This window comes from Idiotropiscis lumnitzeri, chromosome 2 (genome assembly GCF_059441095.1).
Source record: "Idiotropiscis lumnitzeri isolate Australia: NSW breed Sydney's pygmy pipehorse chromosome 2, RoL_Ilum_1.0, whole genome shotgun sequence".
Lineage (NCBI taxonomy): Eukaryota > Metazoa > Chordata > Actinopteri > Syngnathiformes > Syngnathidae > Idiotropiscis > Idiotropiscis lumnitzeri.
The window spans coordinates 3,817,925-3,834,577 of NC_142392.1; the positions used below are offsets into that span (position 1 = coordinate 3,817,925).

At 45.6% G+C, this 16,653-nt stretch overlaps 1 protein-coding gene across 19 annotated transcripts in view; it reads right to left on the reverse strand.

Moving 5' to 3' along the window:
- Positions 1-14,073, reverse strand: part of cacna1c (calcium voltage-gated channel subunit alpha1 C) — an 85,619-nt gene extending 71,546 nt beyond the window's left edge. For all 19 annotated transcript variants that reach the window (XM_088288259.1, XM_088288245.1, XM_088288257.1 and 16 more), the window contains exon 1: positions 13,190-14,073. In XM_088288259.1, the coding sequence (XP_088144385.1) occupies positions 13,190-13,247 (58 nt within the window). In that variant the 5' untranslated portion in view covers positions 13,248-14,073. The remainder of the gene's footprint in view (positions 1-13,189) is intronic.
- Positions 14,074-16,653: the final 2,580 nt, after the last annotated feature.

Genomic DNA, 16,653 nt, shown 5'->3' on the forward strand with positions numbered 1-16,653 from the left:
ATCTCATTAGATTCGACAGCTGTGCCGAATGTTGTGGCCAGTGAGTAAGAAACAACTGACTTGTCATTTACCGCTCATGTGCAAGCGTTGACCGTAACACGCACACACACACACACACATGCAGGCAACAATAGCTCTGGCAAGGTCTCCGAGTCATAAATAGCCGGCCATGCATTCCAACGAAGGGGTCTCTTTGTAAACATTTAGACTGTACGAGCCTCAGCACATTCGTTACCGCTCTGTGTTCACCACCTCGCTTTCTTCTCATGTCTGAATGATCGAAAGCACACACAGGTGGAAGCATTTATGCAAAGAATTCCCAAACAAACGAGAGAAAAGTACAAGACTGGAATTTGACGCGTGGAGTAAAAGGCTGGAATACTGCGAGACCACGTGGCAGTTTTCTTCCCTCAACCCCGCAGCCGGAGAAAATAGGAGCCGTCCGATCGACGACGACAGCAGGAGTGGAGAGATCAAGTCAACAGAAGTGAAAAAGCGGAGAGCACGGAATGATTCACGATTGCGTCGGAGAACATAAAGCTTGAAATGGTTCCAGAATAAACGACTTCATAAGTCTTTTTTTATGTCATCTCTTCCTATTTTTTTTGGGGGGGGTAGACTCAAGACAATGTGCCATGTTTTAGATCCCCGACAGCTAACAGAGTGGATATAAAAAGTTTACACACCCCTAGTTCAAATGCCAGATTTTTTCAATAAATCATTTAAAAAGAAAAATCCCACCATTAATATCTTTTTTCTTTAGGAAAAAAAAAAAGCCCACCTGCCACCATTTCGTGAAGCCTAAATCAAGTTCAGCTGTTCAAGTAGGCTTTTCCGGTCATTATTTTTGCTTTGTCTTTTGCGGCTGTATTTCTGCAGCCGGGAACTCACGTAGAAAGTTCCGAACACTTCAAAAAGGCCTTCGGGCTTCTGTTGGAAAGCAAAGAAATGTCAGGAAGGGTCAACTAGAACAGCTGAACTTTATTTGGAAATGGTCAGCGGGTGTCTGCTGTTGATTCCATTCCCATTTGCCGGTTATTCAGGGGTGTGCACACTTATGCAACCACATCTCAGCTCATTTTGACTGTATCTCTTTTACCTGATGTGACTTGTTTAAAAAAAAAAAAAGGCTATAAATGACAACCAATAGAAGACAGAAAAAGCATGTGGAGGAATAAAAAAAAAAAATAAAAAAAAGATCAGACGAAGAACAAGCAGAAGAGCGATGGAGAGAAGGAAAAAGAAGGGAGTCCAAGTTTAGCTCTCCCCTGAGGACTCCTCTCAGGTTCCTTTGCTCTTTTCATCGTCCTCATCGTCTCCATCCATCACAAAATAATTAACTTGCTATAAGTGAAATTAATTCCACTAATTGGTTTAAAAGGTATTTTTGGACAATGATGGCAGGGAGAGGGAGGAAAAAAAAAAAAAAAAGCGAAGATGTGACCTCGCCATGCAGGAAGTGAACGGAGTGGATTTCTGCTGGTGTGCTCGCCGATTCCTTTTTTTTTTTTTTTTTTGCACTTACAGTTCCCCTTCGAGCTGATTTAATACAACATATGCTAGCATTTCCCCTCACACGCGGACACTAATTACCCAGAGCGGGAAAAATAAAAAGCGTGGGAGGGAGAAAAAAATAAAAAAATAAAACGCGAGCGCGTCAGACCAGCCAGGGAGGCTGCGAAAAGGTCCTGGGGGTGAATTATTCATCTGCAGCCATGACACCCGGGGGCGATCGACCTCCGTGTAAGAGAGAGAGAGAGAGAGTCTGTTGTTCAACCTGTGCATACGTAAGGACACCATCTCCAAGCGCAACCTGCTGCCGTCACTCCCAAGCACACATTATGACGGCGAGTGTTACCATAGAAACCACAATCTTATTAATCATCCCCCAGTGGGGAGCAGTGGTGAGTCACTTAACGTAAAGAAGAAGACCATAGAAGAAGACAGACCAAGACCACTTGGGTGTGTTTTTTTTTTTTGTTGTTCCAAACTGCTCCAACTTGTTTTGTTTTTTTTCAAATTATTATTTAGAAAAATTTCCCAGGGTGCATCGTTCCTAGAATTAAAACGTTATTATTAACTCATTTATTACCATTGACAGCTAAATACGTCAAAGATCCTTTTTTTCTTTTTTTTTCCAAATCGGTTGGTAGTGAATGAATTAATATTTATTCCTATATATATTTCCGGCTCTAAGTTGCTTAAGGCGAGATAGAAACATAAAACCGTATCATATTGTGCTTTCTATAATAAATGGAATGTAAAGAATTAAATGATTTGAGCATCATGTTGTGCCCATTTGGGCCACCGGGGGCAGTGCAGTACTCTACAGTCATAGAGACAAACGAAGAAGGGACACTTCATTCTTTTTTTTAAGAGTTTTTCCTCATTTGTTTGAGGTGCAACACAAACCAATTTGAATCGGAAAATTGATTTCACCGAGCCAAGTATATCAAGTCTTTTTGTTTGTATTTTCTTGAGCACGGGTGTGTGTTTACACGAAATCCTAGCTGCGGCGCCGCATTTTGTTTTTCCTCAAACGCTGACAAACGGCACAATCCTTCCATTAGCTGTTAGGAAATTAATAACCGCCATCATCCTCTTTTGCCGCTAATACGCTATAATCGGCCGCCTCTCAAAGCTCGCACTCAGCATTCGCAGGCCCGCCCGGCGACAGCTGAATTATTTAACACACACTTTGCACACCGCCCAAAGTTTGGGACGGATGAGCATCACACACAGGGAGCGAAATCAATGCGGGATGGAAGGGGAGCAAAACTGTTGGCGCGCCGTCTGAAAGGTTTAATTAAAGTAAATCTAAGTGATTGATTCATGCGCTTAGCTTGAGGCTGACAGCACTTAGCTCGGCTACATGCTCGGGAAAACTGCATTAAACTGCTCGGACAACGGCTGGACTCATTTAGAACTCGGAAAACTTTTTTCGTCTTTGTCGAAAAGTTTGTCCGGATGCTTGTTGCTAGGCAGAATTTGCTCACGGGGGGTGTAGCTGCTCGGGGAGTAAAAGGCATTGAAAACTATTATTTTTAAATATATTTAACCTTAAATTGACCTGTTACATCATTAAAACAAATTAATTATTTCCCGACGAATACAATGATTTAATAACAGCTTTTTAAAATAAATAATTAATAATTTATCCTTATTACTAAATGCGTGACTTTAATCAAATCATTTAACTCCAAACAGCATCAAAGGTCTTCACAAGCCTCGGACGCAAACGGCCTTAAAAGCATTTGTGACGTCTCCTGACTTTTCTTTGTGCGCGTTCCACTTTGCTTTGGCACGCCGCTTGACTTCCTGCTGAAATTAACCAGGCGCTCCCAAAAATAACACCTAGCGCGAGAAGCTGGGCGGAGGGAGGCGGGAGAAGATTGCAAAGCACGAAATGATGCCAGAGAAAATTAAAAAAAAAAAAAATTTTTTTAAAAAAGGAAAAAGGGGTGGACATTGCGAATTGTCGATAAACGGGCGGCGAGATGACGAGGTGAGAGGGAAATAAAGATGTGCGACAGCAGCTGAGGTTTCCTTTTATGCGCAAATTCAGCTTGCTTTTAATGAATTAATTTTAAACGATCTGTACCGTCACATGCAAAGCCATGAGGGACAAATTGCCACGCGAGGTGAGCTGCTTGAGCTTTTCACTCAATTTATATGGAATAACTACCACGACAATAAAAATAATAATCTTAATAATAATAATAACAATAATAATAATAATATTGTAAGGTACTATGATTACGTTTACGCTCCGAAATTTTAAGAAAAGTTAATTATCTGATAGGAATAGAAAAAAATATTATGCGGTATGTGCGTATATTTAAAATAATAAAAAATATTTAATTTTTATTTTAATTTAATGAACTCATTCACTGCCATCGACGAGTATAGTAGCCCAAAAAAAAAAAATAACGGAACTGAAATGACATCCGCAAAAAGTCTTCCAATGGGTGATACGGAAATATTTGCGGGTTACATTTTTGAAGAGCCAATCAAAAGTGAGCCACGGATTGCGGATGCGCATTTAGCTCGAGTGGCTGTTCCTAATATATTGGCTACCATAGCAACTAAAGAACTAATGAGGAATCGAAAATGGTGTAATTACACACGCACTGCGAGGCTACAGGTTGCCCCCCCCCCCACCTCCCTCGACACAAACACTCAATCAAACATGGCGTCTTTCTTCTTCCTGAGTTCTCGCCGGTACCCCTCCATCATACGTGTTAATCAGCGCCGTGTGGCGCCACTCGACATTCATTACCCGGTGATGAAGCCATCCATTAGGAGGCAACTCTGATTGTCACCAAACAACGGCATTGTGCGTTTGCCCGCGCCTCAAATTGGACATCACGGGCCTCCACATGTATTCTTTCTTGTCGCGTGTGTGCACACGTGCGTGCGCGGTGAATACATTAGGAATCCAGAGCGGATGTAATTTGCGGTGGGCTAATAGAGGGTGGTCATGCGGGCAGAGCTAGTCGTGCATTACAAATCGCAGCAGCTGGCTCAAGGTGACTTTCAGACCGCTCACCTGACAAAGGTGCGCACGTTAGTTTGCGGATGGACACTTCATTAGGAACACCCAGATTACGCTAAAGCTAAGCTAAATATTCGGTCAAGCGATTCTCTGCAATGAGCTATTTTAGAGCCGATAGCTAGCTAGCGGACTAGCTAGCTTGAAAGATTCGGAACAACCGCGATCATTTCATCGGGTTAAGCGCGACGACTTATTAAATATATTTCGGAGGCGGTCTGCGAGCCGCCGTTTGCTGCAAGCGGCCGTACCTTAATGCGCGCCTGCTTTCATTTGATGATGAGGCTATAAATAAACCTTATCTCATGTGGCTCTTTGCACTGGACATATGTGCGATAAGATTGTTTTTCAATTACCAGGCAAGCTCCGGACAAGGCGAGGACCATCGCCATTTTTCTCTGCGATTTCTTTTTTTTTTTTTTTCTCAAATATAGCGTTGGGTTATTGAACAAGCGTGGCTGTTACTATGGTCGCCATGGAGACCAGCAGCATCTGGCTCAGAGGTCACAGTGGGAGACCCTCACATTGACATTCATTATTTCTGCGTGGAAGGCCGAGGCCCCGATCGCATTGCTCTGAAATTAGTTGAGACAAAAAAAAAAAGATCCTCACTTAGCGAGTGCAAAGGTGTCGATAACGGCGGCGAGCTGGAGGAAGGAACCTTGCCCGCCGACCTCGTCTCCTTGATGGTAAACGAGTCGGACGCAGTGCAGCTGGCGACGCCGCGCGCTATAATCCCTCTCGCGGCGAGAACAAAGTCGCAGCCCAGCGGTGCTGATCGATACTGGAAATTGTGAGCGCTAACTAAACTGACGGCCCAATGTGAGGTTTGATTTGAAACAAAGTCAGACGCCAGCTAATGATGCGACGCACAGAAATGGGGTTAAAAAAAAAAAGTACAGGATTGGGAGGGGAGTCCAAAGACATATATTCTTTATCCTCCGTGAAGAACAGCATATGACTGCATCTTAATGAGTACCTGTGAGTATGGATATTAAACCGCCTCCAAATCTGCCTAGCAACAGCAATACTACTTAAAAAAAAAAAAAATTGTTTGTCCATGTAGCCATCTTAAAAATGTATATCGCTACTCCGAAACACAGCTGGCAACAAGCGCACGTTACTACCCTCATCATCGCCACCATGACGAGCATTTGAGGATTTAAAGCCCATAGAAGGCGAGGCGGTGTTACAAAGACAAGCGCGAGAGCTGATTTATCATTTCCAGGCCTTGACCTGTCCTCTCTGACAGCGGCAGGCTGCCTTGACTCAGCCCCGCAAATTATCGCCCTACCTCAAGGGCTCAGCGTGACCCGGGCCTATAGACATACACTCGCGAGCGGGTCGTAAAAGCAGCAGCACACGCTTTTGATTTCCTCGCCACCCCTGCTGCGTTTTTAACACCGGCTCACGTCACTTTTAAATGGGACAGCCTCGTCCTGTTCTTGAGAGGTCCCGAATGTGCGATCAGCCCGTTTCACACATCGTCGCAATCGCTTTGCGCGCCTTCTTCGTCAATGCCCGGCAACAGATAATAGTTAGCATTAAGCTAGCTGAGTCATTCGCGTAGCGATCGCAAATCTGCGTGCGTGCTTGGAGGCTTCCTATCAGGCGGCCAATCCGATTGCAGGAAAGGAACCTGTGATAATAAATTAGCAATCAACTCATATATAACAACTGCAAAAGATATGAAGCGATAATTAGCTAGCGCGCTAAATGCTAACGGCAGGAATGCACCTCAATCATATTTAGTTTCCATTCGTGAAAACCTCGGCGCGACTTTGAGAGCGAGACCTCGTCCAACCCGTCCAAGAAATATAAGCAACGGAGACAAGTCAACAAGCCAATCTCCAAATTGATAATTTTCACATCCCAACGGGACGACCTTTAGCCAAATGAGGCAGAATTTGGAAAAATTATCTGCTTTTTTTTTTTTTTTTGCCTGATGAAGCATTCCGCGACGTTCCTCGACATCTGCGCTCCAATCAGCCCTGACGCGACGCGATTTGACTTCCTGCGTCGTTAATGCTTGTTCAGCCATTAGCCGAAATTAGTGCTGGCGCTAGTTTAAGGGGAAAAAAAATAATAATAATTAGCATCATTTTGCTGGAATGTGACAAAGCTGCTCCGTCTTGAGATATCTCCAAAAAAAGAAAAAAAAAAAAAAGGTACAAGAGCCCAAGTGAGTATGAAGACATTTCTGTCTGTTTTTTTTAAACAACACAGTGAGAGATGTCACACTCTCCAGGGACCGCTGCGACGTGCAAAGAGGAAGGTATCGGCAAATTCATCAGCGGCTAAAACTGGTCCATAAAACAAAATGGAACTTTCATAAGAGAAAGACGAGACCACAGCGAACGTCGACGTTTTAAGTGGCCGCAGAACAGCAACCGTCAGATTGACAGCGACCGCAATGAATTTTGCGGGAAGTCACTGAAAGCTCCCGACAAGTTCAATATTTGGAAACCGGAGAGGTTTTGATTTTTTCCTGGAAAGCGAGTGACCAGAAATGCAATGATGTCATGAAGATTCGATGATTAGTTGACGCCCACCCATTCCGGATGAAACTCCTCTCGTTACTTCAACACAGTTCGTCATTTCAGCATCGTCCAATCGGATTCCGTGACGCGGTCGTAATTGCGATTTTCAGTGACGTGATTAAGCGTCGATAAAGCGGCTAGCTAGACGGGCAGGCAGACATCATCCTTCCATTTGCTCCCTCTCTTTGTTCACCCTCTCCCCTGCTTCCTCTGGTCGGAACAAGGTGTTTATTTAATGTGGCGTATCCACGGTAACGCCGCCCGCCACGCTGTGGTAACGTCGTTAATCATCAACTTTATCACACTGCGGGTAGAAGACGGGAAAAAAAAAGCAGACGAAAAAGTCCGCTCGCATCCCTTCTCGTTTACCCCTCTCGCGCTCGCTCTCTCTTTTTCCGTTGACATGACAACAGACGGCCAATTGTTACGCCGTCGCCGCTGCTGCTGATGATGACATCATCGCAGGCGCCGGGCCAATACTACCCCGTGCGGGGGGGTAGGGGGGGGTGTTAAAACAACATGTCCTCTTGTGTGTCATATATTGTTGCGGGATCCAAATAACACACACGGGGACAAGAGAGGGAGGCCACGCCCACACGGTCCTCTCGCTAACTCATTTCCATACTGGGTGACTTTGGTACAACGCACACACACACACAATCGATTTTATTGCAAGGAGAACATTTTGTATTCCACAAGTGTCCAAGAAGGACATTACTGGTATTTGCTGCCCCTGTGAATGGTTTAAACATCCCTTTCGATACGCACACCGACACACACATACACGCACACACTGCAAAAGGGGTCCGGTAACAAGCCTGTTTTAGCCATTATGACTCCAGAGTGTGAAAGTGAGTCTGGTCTATTGGGAAGTGGACTGCTATGCGCACACACACACACACACACACACGTATGTACAGTGGAGTCTGCAGGGAAACGGTCTGAGCACACATCAAGACTGGCCTAGATAGATGGGCTGGCATGGGACACACACACATACTTGTCTTTTTACACACTCAAGGACACTGTGCCGGCCTACATAGCGGGGTCATTGCGAAGCGGAACGTGGAGATAAAACAAAGAAACGAGTAAAGAGGAAACACACTCAAGGAAATGAAGCAATTTGGCCGTCCTTTCGTTTAACCTTAGCATTCTCCCGCCTCGTCTCCATCCCGGCAGCCCCCGTCGCCACGGCAACGGGCAGATCGGGACAGGATGCCATAAAAGTGCTGTCGCAGCAGAGCGCGCGGGCAAACCGACGAGGCGACGGGCAGAAAGCGGCCGGTGGAAATTGCGCACAGCTCGTTAAGCCGGACGCTGTGCAAAAAAAAAAGAGAGCGGCCGGGCGGAGGCGCCTAATGGCTTTTTGTCGCCATGGCGACCATTCCGAGCGATAGCCAAAGCGGTCCTAATCGCGTTAATGATAAGTCAGACCGCTCTGTGACATTTGCTCATGCGGTTGGCGTGCAGTTTAGGGTACAAATGTTCAACTTCGGCAATTCCTTTGACTTTTGAGTTCTTACCTTTATTAAACGCGCTTATGATTATTAAATATTTAACGCATCTTTTAATAGATATATAATGACCAAGATGTCATTTTTTGAACTATTTATTCATTTTATTGAATGCAAACATATGAGATATTCCTAAATAAATTGAACTAGTCCTAATTTTGTAAGCGACAAAAAAAATATTTTTGCCTCCCTCCTCGCTCCCAACCTTCTAAAATGAAATTTTCTCGCTGCTAAAAAAAAAAAAAAGAAAACATCTCAAGGGTGCTTCTTTTAACCTCTGCCTGTGGCTGAGGAAAGTAACAGAGAGTGTTGGGAGCTGGAGGTCCTACAGCAGACTTTTGTTGGCCTTGATTCTTTGCCTCCGAGAAGCCATCCGGCAACGGCTGCAAGAAGATGGCCGCAAATTGAGCATCTGAACGCAGCTGGGGGGCAAGGAAACACACACACACAAACACTCCAGGTTTAATCTGCCCCTGCAGGGTGTCACTCACTGAACTGCGTGTGCGTGTGTGTCAGCCACCGAAGTTTTCCATTGATGACAAGCCCATGAGGCCTCAAAGCGCTCACTCCTACATAAGATGTCTTGTTTTTCAGTTAGGCCGAAAACTTCAGCGCAACTAAATGAGTTGCCAGGCCGAAAAACGGCGAACAGTTACGGTATAGTGTCATTCTGACTAAAGTTCCAACATGACAAGGCGATAATTTGGTCCATATAGGATTTATTTATTTATATTATATTATATTGCCTGTCTACATGTGCTGCAGCACTTTTGTTAACGCCAAGACATTCATGCTAGTTTTGTGAGTCCATTGATGGCGTTTTGCATTACGTGTTAGCATTTAGCTAGCGGACATTCCAAAGATGATTTTGAGGATTTTTTTTTTATGTTTCGTTTGACACTCCTTTCTGGGCCCCTCCCAAAAATTTACAAACTTATCTCTCACGACGACTACCCACTTCTCACTTTTCTCCCTTTTCTTAGTCCAACAAAGTAGTGCGACGGATCCTTTTCACAGAAAGACGGTAAACCCGCAGTGAACCGCGGCAGATTAGAGATGGAAACAACACACACACACACACACACACACACACACACAAAAAGACAAGACAAGAAGACGGGTGAAAACAAAGCAAATGGCCCATGAGAGGGGTCGGGCTAAAGACACTTTATGAGATGAGAGAGGAAGGGTGGCGAGGGCACAGATGAGATGGAGGCAAAAAGAAGTGAACGGGAGGAGGGGGAAGCGTGGCTGGCCATGAATAATATAGACGGCTGCCTTCCCTCGTCCCTCAGCCACACGCCGAACTTGGGGAAACAAACGCACGCAAACGAGTCGCGCTCGCAAATGTGGCCACGCTGCAGCAATTTTGGAGGCTGGCATTTATTATGACACGTTAACCACGTGCTGCTAAAATAAATAAATAAATCTGACATCGAGTAAGTCCTCCTCGGCAGCAAAAGGCGCTATACCGGGCCAGTTAAGACACAGCTGCATCAGAAAAGGAAGGTCTTAATATATTTTATCCATCAAAAGTACAAGAGGACTGAAAGAAAGTGGGATTGAGCGTTCAGAATTATTTTAAATTAAATATAATGCTAATGCCATAAGCAATAAAAGTCAAAATATTAGGGACATTAGAAAAAAATAAATAATTAAAAAGTGATTTTTTTTTTTTTTGAAAGGCTGTTTTGTTTTTTCCTTCTATAGAATAACATTAGGCATGTAGCTAATAAAGTGTCCACTTGATAAAACGCTTTCTTTGTTTATTTTTTTTTTTTTAACTAGACCTAATAACAGACAGCTATGCATCTCATCTAAGTCAGGGTTCACTTCAGGTGACAAAGCATGAGTGTGCACACTCCAAAAAAAAAAAAATAATAATAATAATATTGAGATCGTAAGTCATTATTTCTTCCGGCGTCCTCGGGCGGATCAATACAGCAGGCGAGCGTGTGTGTAAAAGACGCACAAGCAAGCGGCACCGCAAAGAGGACACACAATTCAAAGACGCGCGCACATAAAACGAGGGTCGTGATAGCGCAACATGAGGAATGAAGACGGAGGCCGCGATAGCGCCAAAGAGCAGAGGACAGCCTCGGGATGGATTTCCGATACGAAGCCGGCGGCTTAAGCGAGTCACAGTCACGGATAATCCTTTCCTTTTCTTTTCTTTTTTTTCTTTTCCCCCTACTCTGCCTCTCCATCCATCCTTTCACGTTCCGGCTCCGTCCGTCCCATTTGTTGCTGGACTCGGAGCGTCACCTCGGCCCACGCGTGTGTTGCGCCGAACATCAAGCGCAGCTGTGGTTGAGCGCGACGCGTTTAAGTTGAAGCCGTCACGACCCTCCAAGGCGCTACAAACGTCTTGAACGCCGGTTGGCCTTTAATCACTCACTGCACCTGCTTCCTGCAAAACTGCTCACATTGCAAAACTGTCACCGCAAAATTAGAAGCACAGGACTGTTTAACGTTTCATAAAATTCCCAACACGCTGGTGCCTTGACATACAATTCTATTTACTTTTTTTTTTTTTTCTGCCGCATGACAATGGACATGGTGCTGGCACAATTCCTCTGTGTTATTCGTCATTCTTTCCAGAGGATAAAGAATATACGCCTGCGAGTATTTCGACATGCTCCACCATCTGTGTTCAAACACCGCTTAGAACAGTCACGCAGATTGCTATTCATTAGCCTGTCAATGACGTTCCCCATTACGTGTTAGCATTAAGCTAACAGACTCGAACGCACGTTCGTTTTTAAATACACGAGTCAAATTGATTTCACGAATGCTTCTGGTGATATGTCAACAGCGCTAAATAAGTGACGCGAGGGCATAAATCTTCGTAAGGAAGTGAAAAGTAGATCGGGGGCCGTGACACGGCGGCACCGGTGCCACAGAACTGTCAATAGAGCCATAATAATGAATGAACTGTCCGTGGTTCTGAAATCAGCACAACAACAGACTCCAAATTTCTCAGCCACCGCTCCTAAAAGGTGACAACAGTTGGACGGGAGCCCGTGAAGAGTCAGACTATCGACGTGAATGTTAGCATCGACGGGGATGGCCCACGGGAGCTGTTTTATTTATTTTTTTAGTTTTTTTTTTTCTCCAACCAATAGCGGAGCAGCTCCTAAAAATGTTCAGGCGGCTAAGCCATGTCGGCGGGGTCAAACTCGAGTGTCGGGATAAGTGTGTGATTGTAGAATGGGAGTCTAATCTCTGTCAATCACAGCTCGCCCAAACAATTTCCTGTGAATTACGTCCACCTGGGAGGATTACGCGGCGGGATTATAGTATTTTGTACATTCCAGTGGCAAAAGCTTCACGCCGACACAAATCTCAACATTTTGTCACGTTCATCTACAGAAGCGACAAGTACGTGTGCATAGGCCGAATCGCGTCAAATACAGTACGGCTTGAAATGGGATGGGATCATTTCTCGGTCGTGAACGTGGCAGGAGGCGGCCATTTTGAATGGTGCTGCCACCTGCTGTCGACGAAAAATGACCTCACAAATGACATCACAGGGCAAAGGTGACGACCGTCACGGCTCATCTGTTGCCCGGGTTTGGTCATGTGACGTTGGCAAGACGAACATTGTGCATTAAAAAAATGAGCACCTCTCCTTTGCCGAGATCATCCGGGAAGCAAGATGCTCATTAGACAAAATTTAGCGAGATGGTAAAAATGCAGATTTGGTGATCAGCACAAGCCGGATAAGCTCGGCAAAGGAGAAGTGTTCACCAACAGTGTCATTATTTTGGTCTTCGAGTGAAGTTGAGTAAAGCGGCAGCCTGTATTTCCCAATTTCGCCACCAGGGGGGAAAAAAAGTTAGCGCCGCCTTATTCATCGGCAAAATCAACTTTCGAGTCAACTCCAGCCCCAGAAAAGTCAATCGGGGTCATCACCGAGACGGCATTGTGACCCACGAAAGCGCCAGGATGGATCATGTATGATGAACTGTTGCGTGTGTCTCACTGCGACACAGATGCAAACACGCGCACACACGCGCCAGCGCTCTCCTCATCCCCTGTTGCTATGGAACCTGTCGCCATGCGAGGCAAGGAGGTCGGGGGATGGAAGCGGACGCCAGGAGGATGACGGACGGACGACGACGACGATGAGAAGAAGAAGAAGACGCTCGCGCTTATCTGAGGATGGAAGCGGCGAGCGCGCCGCCTAGCCTGTGGGCTTTTTTTGCTCACCGCAACGTGGGTGGAAGGAGGCGCCGCCGTTAATACTGCGCAATGCAAACAGGACCCTTTCCTCGCCACGCGACATCACGCCGGCCTCTGTGGCTCACCCAAAAACACACGCGCACACCCAAAAAAAAACACCACACAACAACATCACCACTATTAAAACAAGGAAACTGCAAAAGTCTTCACCCCCTCCCTCACTTCAGCAACAGCCTGTTGACCGACCCATGACGCCACATGTGTGCAAAAGGCCTCATCTTGAAGTTCCCAGGTGGATTTTCCAGCTCTCACACTGCACACCCCCCCCCCTTTCCTGACCACCAGAACACTCACAAAACAGTTGGGCTGCAAAAAAAAAATAATAAAAAAACACATACCTTGATGGTTCTCAAGGGTGTCCTCCGGGATGTACATGTTTTTGCTTTCATTTACCATAAATGTAGTCCAGCGTTCTCCCTAGATGTGAATGGATTGAAGAGGGGGGGGGGGGTGGCCCCCCTCCAAAAAAAAAAAAAAAAAAAAAAATGAAATAAATAAAAAGGGGGAAAGGTGGGGAGGGAGGGGGGGGGTTGATGAGTCTGACAGCTTGTGGATATTCCCGTGGCTCGCTGGGCGGGGAGGGGTGTCTTCAGATGGAGTGAATATTACCTAATCCCCATGATGGAGGTGAAGGCAAGAAAAAAGACGGATCTGTCGGCGGAACCGGTCGGCAAAACGCACCGGTGCATCCCTCGGTACATCCGGGCCCTAGGCGACGAGCATAAAAGCAGCACCGCGTTCAATCCTCTCTCTCTCTCTCCTCTTCTTCTTTCCTCTTTTTTTTTTTTTTTTTTTTTAAATTAGATTTTTTTTTCCCTTTTTCCTCAAGGCTTTAAAAGAGCTCGCGAAGCACAGGCGCTGTCAGTGAAAGTGCGCAAAAGACGCATCGCTGCTTGGCATCCTCGCTGCTGCTGCTGGAGGAGGAGGAGGAGGAGGAGGAGGAGGAGGAGGAGGAGGAAGATTGGAAAATGACAAGAGTGCAAATATTCCATCGCGGGGTTAAATCTCCCAATGGGTTAAATCCACGCTGAGAGGCTCCCAGGAATCCACAACGTGCGCCAAGCAGGCTGTCCTGTCCTGTCCTGTCCTCATCCGCGCTCTTCTTGCGTCTCGATCCAATCCATGGTGGTCTCCTCTCTGTCGCTCGCTCGCTCGATGCGTGTGCGTTTGTGTGTGTGCGGAAGTGGACCGGAGTTTGGGCTCTCTCGTCTGCCTCTGCTGCCCCTGCAGCTCTGCAGTCAAACACACTGAGAAAGAGAGAGAGCGAAAGCGGGCGCGGGAGAGCGAGCGAGAGAGAGAGAGAGAAGCCCCCACCTCCTCCTGGTGCTTGCACACACTGACTGTTTCCAGATGTGTGTGCGTGTAAAAAAAAAAAAAAAAAATTGTTTGGGATATGCGTGGCAGGGATTTGTCATAGTTTGAAGAAAAAAAAAAAATCAGTGTACTACGTGTTATACACTAATCCCAATTAGCAGAGGTCAAAGTTCATCGGCACCTTTTCTCTTTTCTATGAACGCGTCCGTGTTTACGTCTCTGCTTCGAGTCTTCGTGGCTCACAAAAAAAACAAAAAAAAAAACAGCAGGAAGCACTTTTGCCAACCAGGCCTGGCTGAGGTTGAGAACCAAATTGAATTGTTCCACGTTCCAATCGTCATGCACACCCCAAATATAGATATATATATTCACACACACACACACACATTCCAGTAAATTCTTTCATTTGAATAAACTCCAGTACAAACCTCACGAGACCGATACTGATCAATATCAACACTAATGATGTCAATATTATCGATAGTCGGATTGATCCACCCACCACGACCATAAATCCCAATTAAATTGCCCCCCCCCCGCAGAGTGGACAAAAGCCTGCCTGTCATGCTGACAATTTAATTACATCTTTTTTTTTTTTTTGGTACCCTCAGGACCGTCCAGTGTTTCGTCATCTTTCTTGGCTACGAACAAACGCGTCCTGCCTGCACGCCCCCCCCCCCCCCCTCTCCCCCCCAAGGCGCCCAAAGTAATTTGATGGTGACAAGGCTCCATATTTGAGGTAATATATTAAAGAAATGAAGTCATCAGCTCTTAATTGAATAATATCTGGGTTGTGTCAAATCCACTCAAATCTAATCTGTTTTTTTTTTTTCTCTCTCTCTCTTTTCCGAAGGCTTTCAAGCACCTGCGAGAGGCAAGGCGAGCGTTGCGAAGAAGGCGAGAGAGCTCTGCGCAGTGTATTAAGATGTGCCGGGCAACATTGCCAAGTTCAAATTGTAATTATAGTGCTGGCCACCCCATTAGATTTTTTTTTTTTTTTTAAACTTCGCAGCATAAGCGGCATGGCGTCAATCTCGTTGCGGGCGATGCTGTGATCCAGAAGTGAACCTAAGCAAGACGCTCGCCACGTATTCATTTAGCTCGGTGTCATAGTGCACAAAACGCTCCCACTGTGCTGTAATAGGATACAGATTTTCAACGACTAATCGATACGTGCATAAAAAAAATATCTATATATTCATACGGTGGTGTGAAAATAAAAATGAGTCACGTCTAACCGCCATGTGCGAACAACAGGAACAGCTGGCGCGATATCAGGAGGTCATTTTATCCAATCACACGCGTGTCAATTCAAGTCAATTCCACAAAAGACAAAGTAAGAAACAGGCATCTAATCTACTGTGGTTATAAAAAGTCTACACACCCCTGTGCAAAAGTCAAGTTTTGTTATCTAAAAACAAAAAGAAAAAAAATGAGTAAGGTAAACCATCTCAATTTTTTTTTCATCCTTTCGAGAGGGGAAGTCGGAATAGCTGAAATGATGTGGTTGCATAAGTGAGCACACCCTCAACCGTTCAAACTCGTGGTAAATGGAAGTCAGCACACACCTGCCACCATTTAAAGTGCATCTAATAAAAATTTTACAAACTTAAAATCTTTTGTCCGAGTAGGCTTTTTTGGGCTCTGAACACACAGTGAGGGTGTGCACACATTTGCAACCACATGACATGAGTTGTTTCATTTAAACCCGCCCTTTCGAGAAAATGAAAAATTCAATTCAAAGCTCTGAGTAGGGTGGTGCAGACTTTTTATCCACTTTATGTTCGAGAGGACCAAGAGGAAGAAGGAACCGCAGATGGAGGGCAGGTCGTGGGAACAGACACTCGCACCCGGGGGACTCGAACACACGCACACACACACGCAACCAACCTCTGAAATCCGGCCCGCGAATGGAGTCGCTGTTCTATATTTACACATCCCGGCCTCCTTCTGGTAAAGCTGAGCCGCTCTCTGGGAAGAACGGCGCAGACAAACAGTGGAATGCCACAATCCCATGCAGGGGCGAGCCAACAATGTGCTGCGCAGTCAAAGGTGAAGGCCTCCGAAAACGAAGGCCTATCTCCATTAGGCGAGCTTTCCGGGCAACTCGTGTATCTTTTAATCACGTTGGCTCATTACCTCCATGACCGCGGCCATCCCGTTTGGAAAATTGCGTCCGCCTGCTCGACGGCACACGCTTTGTATTAAACGCACGTCCTCCCGCCGACTCTCACTTCTCTCTAAATAGAATAAATGAATTCCATAATAGTCGCCATCGATCAAGCGCTTCCAGGAGACGTCAGCTATTAATGTGATACAGTGTGTCTGTGTCCAAAGTGTCATGTCAGTGCTTTTACTGCAGAGAACACATTCCACGCCCAGTAGTCTTGACTTATTTCACTGTGGTCCCAATGCTGTCGTTACTCGGATCACAATCACAGTGTATTGATCGGATTGACCCGCTCATGCATGCCTCATTAGACTCATC